Source organism: Eublepharis macularius, chromosome 2 (genome assembly GCF_028583425.1).
Source record: "Eublepharis macularius isolate TG4126 chromosome 2, MPM_Emac_v1.0, whole genome shotgun sequence".
NCBI lineage: Eukaryota > Metazoa > Chordata > Lepidosauria > Squamata > Eublepharidae > Eublepharis > Eublepharis macularius.
The window spans coordinates 129,179,530-129,201,027 of NC_072791.1; the positions used below are offsets into that span (position 1 = coordinate 129,179,530).

The window sequence follows — 21,498 nt, forward strand, 5'->3', positions numbered from 1 at the left end:
AAATATTTTGTTAATTTACTACTTTTTACTTGCTTTAGAATAGATTTGAGTATTTAAATTTGCCTCCTGTATTTCCAAAACTTGACCCCTGTCTTTTCCACATTGGTAATATAGTGCAGGAAACATGGTCAAATTCTTATGGTATTTTTTTATGTGGTGAAACCTACAACTCTTCTTTAGTGCAACATGTCTGAATAAAATCCACCTGCTGATAGTTATGGCAGTAAAAAACTACCAGAACCCATTAGATCCATACTTTTAACCACAGTGACCTCTTTCATACATAACGCTGTTGGGATATATGCAAAAGGAGTCTTTGAAATGTGTGATGATTGCATAACTCTTTTGAACAGGAATAAAAAGAAGACCACTTTCCCACTGTATTTTGCTTGATCATGCCTAGTATGCAGGCTTTGGACTATTAATATTTTTATAACAAATTGTACCAGTAGAAGATCTAATCAAACCTCAGCAGTGCTGATTATTTTATTGCACGTTTTCCATATTTGTTCTGAGGAACATTTTAGCCTCATAGATACGGTGAGATAAGTTAGAATTGGGGCTAATAGTGACTTCGCCAAGGCTATTTGAAGAGTTGGATTGGAGCCTGGATTTCCATCAAACAAGCCTCTGTCCCTCGAAGGCGCTAACATACCCTTCTTTCCTTGGATTAGAGAGAGAGAGAGAGAGAGAGAGAGTTTGATGTCATGCTTTGTTCAGTTATGTGTCTTTTTTGTTTTTAAATGAGCAACTTTAAATTAATCTTATATACTAATAGCCAAGTGGCCCTGATTTGTGGATGCTTAAATCCAGAGACTAGAGCCATGAATGGACAAGATGGATCTTCCTACCCACCTGAAAAATGCCCCAGATTTGCAGAAAAATCTGACATCTTAAAAAAAAATAATCTTTTTTTTTAAAAAACCCAAAAATGATAAAAGGAGCCCCTGTAGGTTTAAGCAGCAGATGCCCTCAATGACTGTTGCTAGGTAACCATAACAGTATTCCAGGCTTGGTTTCTATCAGTAAAATGCAGGGGAAGGGGGCAGTGCCATTTCCAGTCATGTTTAGGCCTTTGAGGGAGGACTTACTGGGGCCAGGTCCAGAAGCAACCACCAAATGACTTGATACCACATGACTTGCATGACTGACCCAGCCCTGGCTGCTTCCCCTAGTTTAACAGCACCCCTCTCCCCAAACCAGTGTAGTGTAGTAGTTACAGTTTAAGAGTAGGATGTCGGAGACTCAGGTTGGAAACACTACTCTGCTGTGGAAGTTCACTTGGCAACTTTGATCCAGTCACATACTGTCAGCTTAACCTACATGTCAGGGTTGTTGTAAGGATAATTGGCAAAGAGATAATTGGATAATTGGCAAAGAGAATGATGTAAACTGCTTTGGGGCCTCATTGTGGAGAAAGGCAGTATGTAAATGAAGCAAATTAATAAATATAGATGAAGATGTGGGATAGGTAAAAGTTGTTTAGTAGGTTTGAAGGAGAGAAGGATGTAGGTGAGCATCTGGAGGCTGCCAAGAGAAGGGAAAGAGGAAATAGTGTGGGGAAGAGAATACAGATTAAAGTGAAGTACCCCCCACAAGTCCTTGTATATTCTCCACCATGCAACTGAAGCTGGTTTAGTCACCGCCAATCAAATGGGCCACAGGGGAGAGGCTGCTGGAGGAGGGAGGTGAAGATGGGGGCAGACAAAAGTGGGTAGGGAAAAAAGAAGGATGCAGGAAAAGGGGAGAGGCTATGGGGGACAGGAATGGGAAAGAGGACATGATGGGGGAAGGAAAAATGAGATGCCTCCCATATATCCTTGCACTTGTATTACTTTAATCTTGATTAATTATTAACTCCACTAAACCATCCTAAAATGCTACCCCTTGACATTATTTTTAGAATCAAGATGGAGCTTGTATCCAATCAGTCAGTATTATACTTGACCAGGACCCCAAAAGGCAAGTGACTTTGACCCATTCAGGAGACGTTTTGGTATATGACCAGTACAAAATTAATCTGCCTTATATTGATGGTAAGGAACAATAAATATTCAATAAAATGCTTCCAAGTGGAAAATGATGTTTTAAATTACCTGTATGCATTATGTTTCTGCTGTTGTTGCCCCTATTGATAGGATCACTTCATCCTCTGTTATTTTTCTTCTAATCTCTGTATCACTTTATAATATCCTAGAATCTGTCAACACATCCATATAGGCCTGGAAGTTATTAGTGATGGGTGAACTCTACATGAATTAGATGGGCTTCAGTAAAACAAATTATCTTCATTAATGCTTTGTGATACACTAAAAATAAATTTTAATTAAAGAGCAGGCCCTGTTACATTACTGCTGATGTCATTGAGTCCATAACTGGAATAGCCATTCTTCTGCCAACTACTACGACCAGTCTTCTTGCTACCATTTTCCTTCTAGAAGAGCTTGTAGTACAATGTAGCATCTAGGACTTCTCACTGAAACCTATACTGCAACAAATATTTCCTTCCACTGTTTCTTTTCTGGATAAGTTTGGGAAGTTGGGTGTCTGGGAAAGTTCTTAGCTTGAGCAAATTCAAACTTATTTGAAACTGAGCTTTTCCTTTGGAGATGTCTGAGATGGAGTGGGGTGAATGGTAGAAATTTACTGCTTGGTGCAGTTGTAAGTTTCAGGTCCCTTAGACTATTTCCAAAACAGTCTTTCTCACTTTTTGTGTTGGCAAAAAACTTTGATAAATTATTTGGAATTTAAACTAAAACACTTAAGTTATTTTATAGTGTACTCCTAAGAAGAGTTATTCCAGCCTAAGTGTATTGATTTCAATGGCTTAGACTGAAGTAACTCTGCTCAGGATTGCACTATCTATCACCTTTGCCATGATTTAGAAATATAATTGAACTATCATAACATGACTAAGTAGTCCAGAATTCTGAAAATATTTTTGTCCATTATTCCCTTTGGGGGAATCTTTCTGGGGTGCCGGAGGGGCTGCTTTGAAAGTAAATGATACCAAAATTGCAGTGGAGCTGTGTCCACTAAAGACCCACACAGTTTCAGGGTGATTGGGTAAAGGGGTCCTGAACAAGGTACCCCCAACCATTCTTCATTATTTCCTATGATGGGAAAAATTCCAGTGTTTTCTCCAGGGCAAAGAAGTCAGCCAATAATAGATACTCAAGAGCAACCACTGACAAAAAGCATCTGATAAAGAACTAACAATGCCCAACAGAACCAGAAAATCTCAGCACAACCAAGAACCAACCTGGCAGCAGGCAGCAGAAGGCACACACTACAAAAAAATCTTGTCCTGAAGCTGCAGCCAGTTACAGCAAGTTTCTCTCCCTCACTTTTGGACATTTCCAGGGGAAAAGGAGGCAGGGAGAGGGAAGTGACTCTGACAGTCAAATGGCATTGCTTGTTAGGGGGATCTCAACTGTCTATACAATCACGATTCTCTCATAAACCACATGAGAGAACCATTAATATTGGACAGACAGTAGAGCTCCCTCTAATGAATGATGCCATCTGCCTGTGAAAGTCATCTCCCTCCCCCTTCCTACTTTTGCCCAGGAAACCTCCAAATGTGAGGGAAAAGAGTTGCTATGATCTTTAGAATGGCAGTCCCAGTTATTCCAAATATTTTTGGGATTAAATTGGAACTGCAGTATCAATATATCTGTTATTGATTGGGATTCCTGAATATATGCCCCAAATAAGGTATTTTTGAATATATTTTCAGACTGGATATACTGAATCACACACCCCTAAAAGAAAATACAGGCTTTTTGTTTTTAAAAACAGGCCTGCATCTTTCATAATATCTTGTACAATCCATATCAACATTATATTTTTATAATACATAACATAGTATATAATACATAATACAATACATAGTCATTTGCTTGATCTTAATTTTTTAAATATAGTTTTTTCTTCATAATCTTTTTCTGGTTTTTAAAAGGTATTAGAACCATGTACTTTTTGACACAGTTTAAGTTACATGATTTAAAAGAATGTCTTTTCACATAATCTTCTGATTAATTTGTTTTATCTAAAGAAGAAAATATTTCATCAACAACAATCAATATTAAAATATTAATTGGAGAGACTAAAACTTCTGATCTCTTAAGCATAAGTTAGGCTACTATTTTTTAAATTTCTCTAATTTTTCTTGTTTAGATTCTTTTGAAATATGGAAACTTTCTTCTGTATTTTTGCAAATAAAGTCATATATTGGATTACGCATATTATATGACTGGGAGGGCTTGAGACTTTATCTCCAAGCTGATGCTAGATGGAAAGATAACACTGTGGGGCTTTGTGGAACCTTTAATGGAAACACTGAAGATGATTTTCTGTAAGTGTAATTAAAAATCATTTTATAGAGATGCTTTGATGAATGTTGATTACCTAGAGTGTTCTCCCAACTGGGTAGAATAATAGAGTACCTTCTTTTGGTGTATTAGAAGATAAAATATGAAGTGTAATTGATACTCAGTTCTGTACCTAAAATATATTTGTTGTGGCCTCCACCATATGGAATGGCCTGCCTGATAAGGTTAGGAAGATTCCCACTCTCCTGGCTTTCTGCAAACTATGCAAAGCTGAATTATTCTGGAGGGCTTTTTTACACAGGTAGGAGGTCTGTATGGTAAGGAAATAGTTCAGGGAGATGCAAAGGGATAGGGACTGTAGACTATACTATTGTGTACTGTCAGTTGTAGTATGTTCCTGTTAGAGTTGCCAGGGGTGGGAGATTTGGGGGTTTCAGTCCTTCTCTCCCAGTGAGCAGAGCAGGTTTGACTATGCTACATGCAGACTCTGCAGGTGTGATGTGATATAACTTCCAGTTTAAACCAGAAATTACATTGTTTCATCAGGCTCCTGATTTGTTCTGGGCCCCCACCAGATTTTTAGCTGCTAAGTCATCTGTTGTGACATTTTGTAAATAAAATATCTGATAATATGATCTGAGTTGGGCTGCCTTTGACAACATGATCTTTGTCTGAAGTATCCTATCTTCTGCCTTTTGGTTGCATGTATTCAGCATTTTTGACCTGAGGTTGTGGACTGGGTTCTTGGAGTAGTCCACCATCCACTTAAGCACTGGATCATTGCCCTTCTTGGTAGATTTTAGCTAGTCAGAAGAGGCTGGCTGGTTTCTTTGGAGCCATATCAAAATGTAATGATCACCAGCATCAGAGTTTCTTACACATAAAAGTTGAATCAGTCTTCAGATTCCTAAATGCAGATCTCAGATTTATAAAGATCCAGGCAGTACTTTTTCAAAAAATAAATGCCAATCCCCTTATATAAAGTTGTACGGATTTCTATCAGTTCTCTCATTAGGACTAGAGGTGTGCACCAACCCCCCCCCAAAAATCTGGGAAATCCAGATTTTGGTTTCAGGAATCCCCCCAAAATCCAAGCCTCCCAAAATCCAGGAAAGATTCTCTGATCCAGTTAAAACAGATTAGAGAATCTCAGATTTATTTGGCCATTAATCCCTATGGGGAAAACTATTATCTGTGGTGAGGTGGGGGGCTGCTTTCAAGTCAGGCAGTTTTCAAGAAAAATCCACAAAATTTGCACAGAACCTACTCCTGGCTGTCCTCTAGAGCCTACTGAAGTTTCAGGAAGATTGGACGTCGGGGTCCAGTTCTGTGGGGCCCTGAATAAAGTGCCCCCAGTCACTCTCCATTATTCCCATGGGGAAAACTATCTGGAGGCTATCCGAGGGACTGGGGGGGGGGCATTTTCCAAACAAACTCCACCAAATTTTCAGGGAACCTAATCCTGACTCTCGTCTAAAGTTTCTGGAAGATTGGACTCCAGGGTCCAATTTTATGAGCCACTGAAGAAAGTGCCCACAGCCACTCTCCATTGTTTCCTGTGGGAGAAACGTTTCCAAGCTGTCTTTCAGACAGAAACACACAGGGACAAGACTGCCAGGTGCCAAAGGCACACTCTCAAATGCAGCCTCAACCCAGAGAAATCCCAACAGAACAAACTGAAGACTTCCTCCCGAACCCAAGTGCCCCTGGACAAGCTGCCCAGCCACTTTCCATTGTTTACTAAGGAGGAAACATTTCCAAGCAGGCTCTCAGGGGCAAGGCTGCCAGTGGCCAATGACACACTCCCAAATTCAAGAGGAAGTCCAACAGAATCAAACTGAAGCAAGGGAATGGATAGAATCCACCCAGAACCAAAATGAATCAAGGGGACCAACATCAAACCAGAGAATCATGTCAAAACAGAGAATTCTACCCAAACCAAACTGAAGCAAGGGACACTGTTGCAACTTAGCCCAACTGAATCAGTGTAACTCACAAGTCAGGCAGATGGGGAGAGCTCCTGCATGGATGGGCCTGCCAAATGGCTGGTTTCACAGCTTAAAAAATTCTACTAAGGGGCACCTGTCCCCCAGAGCGCATATGTAAGTGTTTCCTGCCGAAAATGCCCATCCTCTGCGGGGACGGCGCCCTTACCCTCAGTTCCTCTTTTGCTGCTGGACAGAGGGGTTCTTAACAGCTTGCATCTTCATCTTGTTCTGAGGAATTCGATTTTTTCTTCTTCTGTGAATGGAAAATCCTGCAAGATGATGACATAATAAGGCATTATTTAAAAGATGCATTAATGTTCTACTAAAATGACTTGCACAGACGGGCACGATCTGTGCCTAGTATGCCTGTGGGAGGGCCATAGTATTCCCAGCTGTAAGTCCTGCCAGAAGTTCACCTCTAAGGCGCGAGCAGGCTGAAAGCCTTATTATGGTAGAGGGCACTTTCTGCAACTAACAGCTCTAACTGAAAGACGGCAAAATCGTCCACCTTGTTGAAGTTGGCCGCATAATCTGATCCAATCCCTTGCAACCATCAACTTCGGGCATGTGTGCTCCCTCAGATCTGACCGCTCCATCTCAGAGCCGAAACCGCCATCTGACTCTGAGCTTGACTGTGAAGGCAAGATCAGCAAGTCCTTCGGATCTGACCACCTGGGATCTGACACCCAACTCCGGAAATACAGAGTCTCTCAGAACGGCCTCGTAATTGGCACTCATTTTTGACTCTCCTTTCTCCTAGCCTGTTGGAACCAGTCTGACTTAAGCCAACTCTACATTGTTCGATGCCCAAGGACCGCTCTGGTTTGGAACCAACATCCGGTCCAGGTGCACCTTCTAAGACTTTCAGGTGAAAGGGGAGTGTGATCTAAGGAGCTGAGTGAGCCACCAAAGAAGAAGGCTAGGTCAAAATCCAGGCATGATCTTAAGAAGATGGAGAAGACCAAGCACATACTGTGAATGGTGATTGGACTGGAGAGACAGATTTTGGAAACACCTAAAACATCATAAATGCATTCAAAATCTCAATCGGGGTTTTCCTCAGAGGAGGAAGGCAAGCTCCCAAGAGCTTCACCTGACCGGCTCACCTGGGATCAGGAGCAAGGTCACTCTCACCCATGTTGTTCTCACAAATGTGCCCCATGGGTCCACCAAGACAACACATCTGCCTATGGCATTGACTTAGGGGAGCCCTATAGAATTGAATCAGCTTCCTCCGTTGGTGAAGACTCCAACATGTTAAAGAAACATAGGAATCCATTCTACACACCGAAGTCCTCTATGGCCTTTCAGCTACCAGAATCAAATCCTGAACCGTTTCAAGAGGAAAGGAGCCCAAGTATACCATCTGACCCATCACTGGATGAGGTGTTGACATCTGATAGATCAGTCTCCCCAACTGATGATTTCGCCTCTACATGGAGCAAATGCTTCGAATGGCTAAGGCATTAGACATTGACATCTCTGCTACTATACCAAAACCTTCAGCATTTATATGCAGGGAACCCAGCTAACATTGCTTTGGAACCTGAACCACTTTGGAATCCTATTATTGAGGGATTCGTAGAAATGATGACATAATTGTGTGAGAAACCATCTTCCCTGTCCCTTCTTGTTTTATCATCCAACTCCATCATCCCTCATCACAGAGAAACTGCAATCTAGGAACAGGCAGGGGCCCAACTCCACCCCTGCTGATAAAGAGAGTAAGAAGTTAGACTGACTGGGAAGATCTATACCTTGTTGGCTGTAAAACTTAAAATCACTAATTGTATAGCAATTATGGGCACCTACCAAATATTTTAATAGAACAGGATGGCATCTTTTAATGACAAACTGCCAGAGGACCAAAGAGCGCTCACTAAAGTCATTCAGGAAGAGATGATTAAGCTCTCCAAATAACAAATAAACATGGGAAGGAATGTGGCAGACTCCTCCATGAGAACACTAGCATCGATTCTGCGGTGGTACTGTGAAGGCATGCATGGCTACGCACAACGACACTACCTGTGGAGACACAAAGCAAGGTTGATGATCTGCCTTTGGCTGGTCAGACTCTTTTCTCCACTAAAATGGATGAATACATCTCCCAAAAGAAGGTCAGGCAGACTGCAAGATCCTATGGAGTTCTGCCCCCTAAACAACAATCCAGCCAATACCAGCAGCACAGACAACAGTACAGACAACAGCAGTAGTCTTACAAAAACTGTTTCTACAGATACCAACCTAACCAGTATCCATCCAATCACCAGTCTCATTTGTAACAGGGCAATTAGCAAAAGAGAAGACAGCCTCAGAAACAAAGACAAAGCCACAATCCTTCAAACAAGGACATGGGTTAACATGGCAAACAATTCTGACTAGAGCGGGAAGGTCCCATAGTCTTTGAGGACAGGCTTTCTGCGTTTTTGCCACAGTGGCAGTTAATAACTTCTGACAGCTGAGTTCTTAGCATTGTTGAAATTGGTTATAAAATTGAGTTCGAACGTTTGCTGGCTTTGAGTCTCCCTTATAATTTTAACCAAACTTCATCACTAGAGTTGACGCAGGAATTAAATGCCTTGCTACAAAAAGGAGCTGTCCAACAAGTACCCAAACATGGATCATTCTTGGTTCAAAAAAAGGACTGGGGGCTGAGACCTATACTGGATCTGAGGAACTTAAACAAGTCGGTTGGGGTACGAAAGTTTAGGATGGTCACCCTTAGCATGGTCCTTCAATTGCTTCCACTCAATTCCTGGTTTGTAGGTATGGATTTGAAAGATGCATACTTTCATGTGTCTATTCACCCTTCATACAGGAAATTTTTGAGATTCATCCTTAATGGTGAAGTGTACCAATATCAGGTATTACCATTTGGATTGGCGACAGCTCCCAGGGTCTTCACTAAATGTGTGGCCCTGGTTGTAGTGTTTCTAAGAACACAGGGTTGTTCTATATGCCTGTATCTGGACGATTGGCTGGTCTCAGCACACTCAAAGGAGTAATTGCAGCACCAGATAGGACTCATTGTAGAAATGTGCCAAAAGATTGGACTCATAATAAATTTTAAAAAATCTAACCTTTGTCTGAATAGGAAGGTCCAATTCATAGGAGCAATCCTTGATGGTACAAGGAATAAGGCCTTTCTTCCCCTAGATAGAGCTAGAAAGATTATGTACATGGTCAAACTATTTTCCAGACAGAGGTTCTAATCAGCCGTTCTCATACAAACACTTCTAGGTTTTATGGCAGCAACCACTGCTGTGGTACCACTGGCCAGGCTTCACATGAAGAGACTCCAGTTGTGGTTTTTATCCGTCTATTGCCCCACAATACACTCTCAACAGAAAAAATGCACTATTCCAAGAACGGTGATTAAGTCGCTTGCCTGGTAGACTCAGGACTGCCACCACTTGGCAGTCATGAGCTTTGGGTCACCAGAAGTAAATATTTCCATCATTACTGATGCATCCACATCAGGTTGGGGGGCTTGCTGTGGTGACAGGCTTGCAGACGGGTTGTGGCTAAGTGGAGAGAAGGAATTACACATTAACATTCTAGAGCTACATGCTATACCTTATGCACTTACTCATTTTCAGATACCGTGGCAGGAAAGAACATCCAAATGCTTACCAACAACTTGAAAGCAATGCTCTATCTAAACAAGCATAGTATTACGACATCCAGGACATTATGTCTAGAAGCAATTCAAATGTGGTTATGGGCCAAGGAACGGGACATAACTGTACAGGCAGTTCATATTCCTGGAGAAAGCCCCTGTATTTTGTTCAGGGGGAGGCTTAGATCCCAAATCCATAGAAGATACCTTCAAGGTAAAGTGGTCAGGGAGTCTTTTTTATGCATTCCCACCCATTCCCCTTATAGTGAAGGTGGTCAGCAAAATTCAGACAGATGAGACCAGTATAGTAGTAACCCCATTCTGGCCAAGGTAGCCGTGGTTTCATCAGTTGATCCAAACTTTCCAAGAATACTTTTCAGCACTTACCACTAGTCCCAGATCTCCTCAATTACAGAGGAGTCCAACACCACAACCTGGACAGGCTCAAATTAATAGCCTGGTTAATTCTTCAGGAGGACGATTTTTTGAAGCGGTGGCAGAGTTTATATGAAATATGAGAAAATCTCCTTATTCTCACAAGTGGGCAAAATTCACTGATTGGGCCAGTATTAGAGGACTTGACCCTTATGAGTGTCCACAGACATATGTCTTAGAATTTCTGTTGCAATTTCAGCAGAGTGGTCTCTCTAATGCACCAATCAAGGTTTATTTGGCTGCTGTATCGTCATTTCATGCCTGAATAGACAGGAAGAACATTTTTTCCCATCACTCAGCCAAACATTTTCTGAGAGGCCTACAAAATATGTTCCCTCCAGTAGTAATGGTCCCTGCATTTAGTCCCTGTCAGGTTAATGTACCTGCCATTTGAACCTTTGGCCACATGTCACTTGAGGTATCTGACTTTGAAAGTTATATTCTTAATAGTAATTACTTTCACAAGAAGGGTGAGCAAAATGGTGGCTCTTCGTGTTAACACACCTTTCATGAAAATACATAAAGAAAAAATAGTGTTGAGACCCAGCATAGGATTCTTACCTAAAGTGGTCATGAAATTCCATATATCACAGGAGATCATTTTACCAGTGTTTTTTCCTTCACTGGCATTGGAGGCAGAGAGAAAACTACACTCGTTAGACGTCCGCGGTCTAGTAGGGCACTCTCATTTTATTTAGATTGCACAGCACTGTTCCGAGTGGACGATCAGTTGTTCATATGGTACGCAGGACCTAAAAAAGGGTAAAAAACCACATCTCAGATGATTGCTAGATGGGTTATTCACACGATAAGACTGTATTATAAATTTGCTGACTTAACACGTTCACTCCACCAGATTGCAGGTGTCGTCAGCTGCAATTCTGAAGGGAGTACCAATTCAGGACATTTGCAGAGCAGCCATATGGGCATCGTGAAATACATTAATCAGACACTAGGCTAACAGGAGAGAGGCAGCAGTGGGCCAAGCAGTGTTCCAATCACTGTTCCAGTGAGAACCTGCCTTCCACTTTGGTAAGTGGTTTGTTAGTCTCGCATGTGGGACTGCACTAGAAGACTGACAATGAAAACAGAGTTGCACTTACTAGTAACTGTTGTTCATTGAGGTCTTCTGTGCAGGCACACATACCCTCCCTCCTGCCCCACTAGGTTTTCTTCGTTTCTTGGAGAGGCCGGTTGTATGGGAGGAACTGAGGGTAAGGGCGCCGTCCCCACAGAGGGCAGGTGTTTCTGGCAGAAAACACTCACGTATGTGCTCTGGGCGACAGGCGTCCCTTAGTAGAATTTTTTAAGCTGTGAAACCCACCATTCAGCAGGCCTGCATATGTGCAGTCCTATCTGTGGCTGCACAGAAGACCTCAATGAACAACAGATACAGGTATGTGCAACTCTGTTTTGTGAGTGGGTGAGTGAGTGTTAAGTTGTCCTGAAGGGTGGCTGTCAGGAGCAGACCTTATACCACCGAATACAGAGTAAAACTTTGGTTCAGGCTTCATGTCTTGTAAGAAATCTTACTAGGCCTGTTTGCCGGGAAAGGCACAGCCTCTGTTAATTAGCTGCACCTGGGCTGCTTTCTTCTCCTAAGAGAGTGACCTTGGGAAGGCCAGTGCTTGGTGCTGATTTCAGCTCTAGCCATACTCCTCTAAGTTTCACAGGGATGTAATGTCCAATTAACAAGTTGAGCCCTGATTGGTTCCCTAAGTGGGCTGATGCCCCCTCCAGATTTCAAGAAGCCTCTTTGTATCTAGGCAGTTTGCCACTCTTGACCAGCCTTGCTACCTTGCAGCCATTGCCAACTATCTGCCGTGTGAAGGAGAGCTCCTCAGCTCTCTCAGGATGCCTGGAGTGAGCTGGCATGAAAGAACTTTGGTAAGATCAACCTGCTTTGGAACCAAATTGGAGAATGTTTAGTTAGCCAGCCAGCAAGTAGCATTTTAGCCAGTTAGAACATATTTAGATCAGCAAGTTGTTACTTGTTTTCTGCCCTGCGTAAATGTTTTCTAAGAGCTGTTTCTGCCATGCATACACTCCTATGTTCTTTCTTTAATAAACTCCAATAATATATTTTACCAGTCAGCGGCCATTTCCACACACGTTGAATAATGCACTTTCAATGCACTTTCATAATCCTTTAGAAGTGGATTTTGTGTTCCACACATGGAAAATCAGTTTCAAATCTTCACTAAAGAGTATTGAAAGTGGATTATCCAACGTGTGTGGAAGCAGCCTGTGTCCAGTGCTGCTTGCTAAGGAGGTACACACACTCAAAAGATCCCTGGAAGCCGGCGTGCTTCAAAACAAATGACCAGAGCTCTTAGAGGCTCCTAGGGGACCTGAATGGCTAGGAGAGCCATCAGGGACGGGAGATGAGAGTCTCTGGGTCGATATAGTGGTATATAAATATTATTATTATTATTTACCTGAGGATCTGGATCTAGGCTCCTGGATTGGATCTGGGATTCTCTGATTTGATTTGGGAAAGCTAGCTTCTCCCCCCCCCCCACTCTTGCATCCAGATTGCATACCCCCTAATTAGGACTTGGGAAAGCATCCCAAAAGGTGTGGGTACTCAGTATTGGTGAATATTACCACCAAAACAAAAAAGGGCAAACTCTGCGTTCAGGCAACCAGCTGCTTAGGGTTTTTTGCCTGTCCTTTCTATTCAAATGCAAAAGCAGTAGAGACAGTTAATATTTTATTAAGGGTTACATGACATGCAGGAGATCTGTGAATGTATCTCCCCTTTGAAATGCAGCTGAAAGGATCTGCAAATGCTCTCTGGAGTAGTAGGTGTCTTTGTTTTATTTTATGCATTCTCCTCTTCCCCTTTTGTTAATCAAAATCTCCACCTTAGGCTTGATCAGGAAAATGGGACAAACTGCTCCGCCTCCTTCTGAAATTGGTGTGAGCAGTTTTGCAACATCCTCCCCTCACAACTGCAATTCAGTTTTAAAAATGTCGGGAGATGTTATTACAAATCTTTCACATGATACAGAGTTTGGAACTTAGATGCAGGTCTTCTCGGATGTATTATAAGTTATACATCTCTACTGATGATTTTAGAAATATTTCTACAGCTAACCTAGCTACTTCAACTCCTTCTGGGGTTTATGTTCCTTTGATTCTTTGAAAATTTCCTTGGTAGTCCTTAATGTTTTATGGTGGTGAGAAATATGTTCTCAGGTTCAATGTCAGGAAAGAGCCATATGTCATACAGGAGCTCCATCAATGTGAGGTAGTGGCTACAGTGTCAGATTAGTATCTAGGAGACCCAGGCTTGAAACTCTAGTCTGCCATGGAAGCCTACTCTGATCGTGGGCCAGTCAATCCCTTTCATTCTTATCTTCCGCGCAGGGTTGTGAGAATAAAATGGAGAACAATGTAAATTGCTTTAGGACAGAAATGTAGTATATACATGAAGTAAATAAATGAAGTAAATAAATAATAAATTCATGCCTACTACTCCACCTCCATCTGGTATTATTAATGAATAATGTTACTAATTTAAGGCCTTCCTGGACAATCTGTTTTCCATATTTGTTACCTCTTTGGTTGCTGGACTTGATGATAAATAGTAGTTATAGTACCAATAAGTCCTTCTACTGATTTGAAGAAAATAGACTTGCAAAGGTTAAATTTATTAGGTGGTTTTTGTAAAAAGAATGTTCTTTTTCAAAAGAATATTCTGAAATATAGACCACCCTTTACAGAAATCCTCAACATTGATAGATCCAATCTACATTCTTTTAAAAATCTAGAAAGCAATACTGTTAAATTGAATGGCTCTGGATTGCACTTTCTATTTTCATTATGTTCTTTTGTGGCAATATCTGTTTTTTATTTAATTAAATACAAAAGATCTCCAGTAGGAGTAACAGAAAGTACACCTCAGCTTTTTGGAAATGCCTGGAAAACGTCGTCAGCCTGTGGTCCTGAGCATGATAGTTCATCACCAGTGGATCCATGTGATGTTCACCTACAAGCAGGTGAGTTCAGAGGTGAAGCTATCCCTAAACATAATGTGAAAAGTACTGCTGAGATGCAGTATTACAGCAGAAAATGTAACATTCTGAACAGTGTGTTGCTGGCCCAAACAAAGCCTTTTTCTAGAACCGAGTGTGCTAATTATTACAGTTAAAACAATCTTTTAGGAAAATAGTATGGACTACCCCCCACTTATTAAATGAGCACTAATTTTAAACTGCAGGAAATCTACTATGGGGGAATGCAAATGTAATTTAAGAATTAAAATAAATAATATCTTGAATGACAGGATGGGATGGTGATATTGATAGGGGAGAGGACCCATGCTGCATTTGTATGTGAGCAGGTGAAAAAACGGCTGTAAAATGGGCTCCATAGTGATACTAAAGGAATTTCTCCATATCTGAAGGATCTTTACTATAGAGATTAGGGGAAATTCTTAAGAGCGTTACCTGGAAATGACATCGCGTCCTCCCCAGGAACCACCCTCAAAATCTCCTGGCATTTGTGGTTGTGCTGACAACTCTATTAGAGCTCTTTCCTCTCTTGTCCTTAGTATTTAGTGGCTTACCCATGAAGCTTCCACAACTTACTATTTGAGTTGTATTTTATTGGACAAATAAATCCTTTTGGCCAGCTGGTAATTATTAATTGAATTTCTGTTCATTGTTCCATGGTTGATGAATAAACCATTACTGTGTTATTTATGTGTTAAGGAGCTCTTCGTAATGGTTCCTTAATTGGTGTAATGGAATGTATTTCTGTGCTTCCCAGTTTAGGATGATTGTGTTTATATTCATGACTTGATCAGCCTTATACAAATAATAATTTTAATAGTAATTATGTTGTATAAAGAAGGGAAGATGGCCACTCATGGAACCTCCTTAGAAAAATACCAACAAAATCAATATTTGGATCCAGTAGAAATTTTCACTGACAGAAGGGAGGGCAGGTTTTCTGATTCCCCCCCCCCCCCCATGTCACCCATGAGCAACGTTTTGGAGAAGAACTGCTTCCCTGATGAAAGTCCTTTTCATCTGTGTAGATTTTATTCAGGACTCAACTAGTTCTATTGTAAATGGAACAAACAGGTAATGTGGTGGAATTGACTATGGTCATATCGTATCAGATAGAAAAAAAGGTCTCTTGGACAGGAGAGATTTGGAGTTGCTATTTTTAGAGAGACTGTCACTAAAACGTGGCTTTTTTATTACCTTAACAGCCTCTTATTCAACAGAAGCATGCAGCGTCATTACGAAAGATCTCTTTGCTACATGCTTTTCCTATCTGAGCCCTCTTCCCTATTTTGAACAGTGCAGAAGAGATACCTGTAAATGTGGGCAGATCTGTATGTGTTCTGCTCTAGCTCATTATGCTCATCAGTGTCGCAGATTTGGAGTAGTGATAGACTTTCGGAGTAATGTCCCAGAATGTGGTAAGTTGTTATTTAGTTGAGATTTTATTTGACATCTTGCACAAATTTCAAGCCAAATATATGTTCAAAAAACCCTGCCGAATGTTTAAGTAGAAATAAATATTAAATATTAGGTTGGATTTTTTTAAAACCAAATCTGAAATTTTGTTGCTGTTTCCTCAGCCAACCTTTTAAAGGTTTTTATCTGTCTAACACATCAATACCATGGGAGTTAGCAATATACATTGGTATGAAGATCTAACTTCTACTACATTAATAGTATAAATATGGATGGGGGCAGGCTGGTAGCATATTGAATGTAATAAATAATTTAGATTTTGTTTTTGTTTGTTTAGTAGGAAGTATACATTCATAGTGTATTTCTGGCTGTAAAGTGTGTGATTTCTTTTTAGCTAGCTAAATTGTGATTGGATTGTTCATGTTGAGTGAATTTTATCACAATGTGTGGGATGAAATATACTGGGAATGAATTGTTTTTGATGCTTTGGCTTTGTAATGTGAGAAGTCTGTTTCATTTGGGTAGCTCTTTCATGTGAAGATACAAAGGAGTACAGTACCTGTGTGTCTACCTGTGGCAAAACCTGCCAAGCATTATCCATGCCAGAGACGTGCAGAGGTGATTGTGCTGAAGGCTGCACCTGTCCTCCTGGAATGTACCTGAACAGCAAAACTGACAGATGTGTACAACAGTAGGTATAATTACAGGGCTGATATTGTCATTTTATCTAACTATGTAAACGTATATGCAGATCTTTGTGACTGGCTGAAAATAGGCCATACTTTTCAAATAGCTTCACAGACTTTCTACTACTTTTTGGTGATTTTTCTGCATCCACCCCAAAGTATAAGAGAATACTATTCCAGTTAACTGACAGGGACTCCCAAAACTTTTATGGTGCAGTCCTAAGCAGAGTTACCCCAGTCTAAGGCCACTGAATGGACTGAAACTGGAGTAACTCTGCTTAGGATTGTACCGTTCGATGCTTTTCCTCTCCGTTTACTGAATCACTAAGCAAGGAGCAGTGCTGGTGAAATGAGAACCAATCCTGACTTGGTGCATGAGCCCTCCAGCTCTTTCTATGCATGCCACAAACTCCAGCTGTCTTTGCTAGTTGTGTACCTGTGTTAAGGTTGGCCATATCTGTTGAGCCTTAAGCAGTGCATGTAAGGTGATTTTTCTGTGAAGTAACTTTTAATGAAATATTATACTATATGCTTTATACCATACAGTTATTCATTATTATTTGTGGTTATCAGAACAGTTGTCTTCTACCTTGTTTATCTTTCTGGATTTATCTTTCTATGTTCACCTTTCTAGATTTAAAAAAGCATTTTATGTTCATCATTACTGCTGAAGGGGAATAGCCTGGAACCATTCACAGAAGCAAGTTCTACTATTCCATGTTGGGTGGGAATAGTTTGAATAATATGAGTATGTAGTAACTTGGAAGGTTTTTGTTTTTCTCTGTGCCTTTCTAGTTTGTGATGTATACACAGTTTTAATCGAAACTAAATTCTGTTTTCTTCCATTTTTAGAAGTGAATGCCCCTGCTATTTCCAGGGTATTGTCTATCCACCTGGAGAAAAAATAGTGACATCTTTTGGAAAATGGTAAGCTTCTCTTGCTGCTTAGATAGTTTCTGATGAAGCATATTTCTATTGGCTCTCCATTCCAAGCACATTGAACACATCAGACTTCTGCTTCACTTTTTTGTTAGCTCCGTAGTGTAAGGTATGCATTTCTTTGGTGCTTTAGAGACCTGTATTATATATCTTCTCTAGCAATGATACCACCGAGAATCCTAGTTCAAGATTTATACTAAGTTCAGGGCTTATACTAAGTTACTAGCCTACTTGTTTGGAAAACTGTGAAGAGAATCTCAGAATCTTGAGGTTTGTCACATGTTACTAGGACATTTTAAAATAAAAACATTGAAATGAGGTAAATAGAAAGTAAATAAACAACTAGCACAATCAGTAAGAAATAAAAATGAAAGCAAACATGAGCATTTTTGTTGTATTTATGGGGTTTTTGTTCTATTTTATGAGGGAAATAGCTCCTTTTTGCGTAACATTTTATATAAAAGTAGACCTTTCTCTATGAGCTTTAGAACTCTTTTCACATTTATGCTGAAATTTAGAGGGAAATTAAAATGCAGTTTGTGGTTTCATGGGGTAGTGGTTGAAGCAAAACATCTTGCATGACCTTTCTGACACTTGAAGATATGGCACTCTTTGGGTAGCACCCAAACAAAAACATAGATATATCCAATTAGTTTTATGTGGAATGTATGTGCATTAAGTATCCAGCAGCAAATACTGAAATATAAAAACAAAGATGTTTACTGTCTAGTAGGTCTGCATGTTAATTCATTAATTATATTTTTACCTCATGGTTTAAGGCAGTTTACAATAGTAGATTAAAAACATTTTCTGTTAAATCAAAAATAAAGGCTGCTAATGATAGGATGTTCTAGAGGTCTTTAATTCATAGGATCATCTAAGTTGGAAGTCTCTCTCTGACTCTCTGTCTCTATCTCTATGCACATGTGCGCACACATACACAGATAAAAATCACCAATCTTTCCAGTCTGTGTATCAGTCTTTCTGTCCGCCTGAATATTCATTATAAGTTTCCTATAATGTTGCATGTGCAATTTAAAGCTTGCACCTGAATTTTCCCCCAGATAATCTTTTCAGTTGTGCCTCCTCATCTCAGAGACTTCAAAATTGCTCTTAAAACTCTCCAAACTTCATGCAAAAATAATACTAGGAAAAGTTGAAGGCAGTAAGAAAAGGGGAAGTCCCAACTTAAGATGGATTGCCTAAATAAAAAAAGCCACAGCCTTCAGTTTGCAAGACCGGAGCAAGGCAGTTAATGATAGGATGTTCTGTAGGTTGTTAATTCATAGGGTCACCATAGGTTCGAAGTAACTTAATGGCATATATTACACACAAACTTTATGACAAACTGTACATGATGTTAAGAAATCCTTTTTCTTCAAATAGAAGTTGTATAACAAGTGATGAGTTTAGGCCTGTGGTGTGGGGAAAGGGGGTTAATTCTTTCCCTCGGTATTTTGTCTGCATAATGTCTTCCTGTGAGTGAACAAGTAGCTCTATGAGGCTTATTAAAACAATGACAAGGGAAGGGTTGACACTACAGCCCCTTCACCCTGTGCTTGTATCCCCTGTGGCTATTTCCATTTTTTAAAGCGTGGGAACTTCCCATATTGTTTTTGGTTGAGTTCTTAAAATACAGCTTAAGAACTGTGTGCATATATTTGTTGATAAGGAAATGTGCCATTTTAAAAATTATTTTTAAACAAAATCTCTAAACGGCTTTTTAAAGCTTACACTTTTTATATTTTCATTTCAGCCACTGCAGAGATGGAGTGATGAGCTGTGAGGACAGCAACATTGGTATGAAAAATGAAATTATATTTAAGCCAGAATTCCCTAACTTTCTAGAGAGTCAGTAATTAGAGAGCTAGTACAACGTAGTTGGACAAGAACTCAAGAGATTGAGTTCAGTCTTCCATTCTGTCATGAAAATCATTGGTTAATCTTGTGCTGGTCATTTTCACTCAGAGTATGAGTTGCTGTGAGGATAAAATGGGAATTAGAGAAACTATGTATGCTACCTTGAGTACATTGGAGGAAGGGCAGGACAAAAATAAAATTTAAAAAAAAACCTGAAATTGAATCACAAATAGAATGCTTCTTTTTTTTCTGAGTCCCCACCATGTGTGTATGTTGTCCATGAACTGGGTCTGGAGAAAAGACAGATTGAGAAACTTTTTTACTAAAGAAGTTTTATGATATTAATAGAAGTTCCAGTATTTGGCCCCTAGCCGAGTAGAAGGCATTTCTGCTCATGCAAAGAGTGGGGGCAGTTAAACATGTCAGGCTTTTTAGCACATAGGCACAGGATGGATACAAAGCATCACTTACTGAATTTCTGCTTGTGACACTGTGGTGAAATTTGTAGACAATGCCAGAAAAAAGGCGATGATGACCACCAGAAGAAAACCAGGAGTGATATCCTTCACTTAGCTATACATGTTTGAGTCCATTGACTTCAGTGAGAATAATGTGCATGTATAACTGCGCAGGGATATTGTCAGGGCTTGTCGCTGCTGCCACTGGGCAGGGCGCCGGCTGGGCCAGCCCTGACATCAGAGGGGCACCAGGGATGCTGCAGGACCCTGCTCTGTGGAAGGAGGGGTGGTATACATCACCCAGACTCCCTCTCAATCCACTTGCTGGCCTGCTCAACCTGGCCTGCTTACCCCCTGCGTCCTCCATCATCTCCTCCTCCCAGAACTCTCCTCCAAGCCTCCATTCTTGCACTACTCTGCTCTCACTCCACACCATCACTTCTTACTCACACCCACCACCTCAGAGCTCTTCCTAGCCACCTTATATAGGGTTTCCTTTCCCCGCCCCGCCCTACTTCTAGGCTTGTTCCCTCTCCTGACTTGGCCCAGCTGTGCCTTCCCTCAGGTGCTTCCCTCCTATCACTAATCCCTTCTAGGCTTCCTTGCCTTGCTGGCAGGGTGGGGTTGAATGCGAGCCATCCCCAGCTGAGGTCTCCTTGGCCTTGCTCACGAGGAGCTGCCCCAGTAGGCCTTTGAACTGCTGAGCTTGCCTGGCCTTGCTCATGAGGAACTGCCCCAGACGGCTTCTGTGCTGCTGACCATGCCTGGCCTTGCTCGCGAGGAGCTGCCCTAGCCAGCTTTTGTGCTGCTGAGCTCGCCTGGCCTTGCTCGCGAGGAATTGCCCTGGCCAGCTTCTGGGCTGCCTGCTCATTGATGCTGGGTGGGACTACCCATCTCCTCCCCCAGAATGCCTGTGGCAGCTCCACCTGGAGGGGCTTGGCTCCTAGCAACTCCTGAGCCAGGCTGCTGTCCTCCTTGGCCGGTAAGGGCTCTATTTGGCTGCTGCTAGGTCCCTATTCCCCCTGCCTTGGCTCTTTTCCTCTGTCCTGCTTAGCCCCCTCTCTTCCCCCTGGAGAGTGGGACTGGCTGGTCTCTCCCTGCTCCCTCCAGCCCTCTGAGGCTTTGGCCTTTCACCCCTTCCCCCTGGAGTGGGCAGGTTCTGGGCCTGGTTGCTGGCTGGGGTGGTAGGGCCACTGCTTCCCGGTTGCCTCCCACTGCTCCCTCCTGGCAAGTCTGGGGGCTGGGACTCAGACCCCGGACAGATATAATCCAGATAAATACAAAATTACAGAGAAGGAGTGGTATGATTTTTTTGTATTTATTCTGTTATTTCCTAGTTCGTGACTGCCCAGATGAGCAAATCTACGTGAACTGTAGTAATCCACAGACCATGGAACTTGGCAGGGAAAGAACATGTGAAAATCAGCTGCTGAACCTCAGCATTTTTACTCATCTACCTTGTTTTTCAGGATGCATATGTCCTCAGGGGTAAGTAAAAAAAAGTAAAAACTTTGTTTTGTTGGTCATGTCAGTAGAAATACCTTGCTCACTTCATGTCTGCAAACCCCAGCAGTAGTGAATCGGGCTGGCTCAGGCTAGTAAATATGTTATTTTACTGTCTCTGAATTTTGTTCTAATGTAACTAGCTTTTGCTTTGTTATTTACATTTTAAAAGTAGCGTTTCATTTAAATAACTTGTATTGCACTTTGTTGTGGCAGATATTGTGCTATTGTGGTGCCCTGC

General features: G+C 41.2%; 1 protein-coding gene across 1 annotated transcript in view; it reads left to right on the top strand.

The window, feature by feature from the left end:
• The window catches only part of OTOG (otogelin), a 220,634-nt gene that overhangs the window by 46,268 nt on the left and 152,868 nt on the right, over positions 1-21,498 (top strand). Inside the window, exons 16-23 of the mRNA XM_054969999.1 lie at positions 1,904-2,036; positions 4,180-4,357; positions 14,253-14,380; positions 15,601-15,813; positions 16,337-16,502; positions 17,350-17,424; positions 19,193-19,236; positions 21,092-21,242. Coding sequence (XP_054825974.1) covers positions 1,904-2,036; positions 4,180-4,357; positions 14,253-14,380; positions 15,601-15,813; positions 16,337-16,502; positions 17,350-17,424; positions 19,193-19,236; positions 21,092-21,242 — 1,088 coding nt within the window. The remainder of the gene's footprint in view (positions 1-1,903; positions 2,037-4,179; positions 4,358-14,252; positions 14,381-15,600; positions 15,814-16,336; positions 16,503-17,349; positions 17,425-19,192; positions 19,237-21,091; positions 21,243-21,498) is intronic.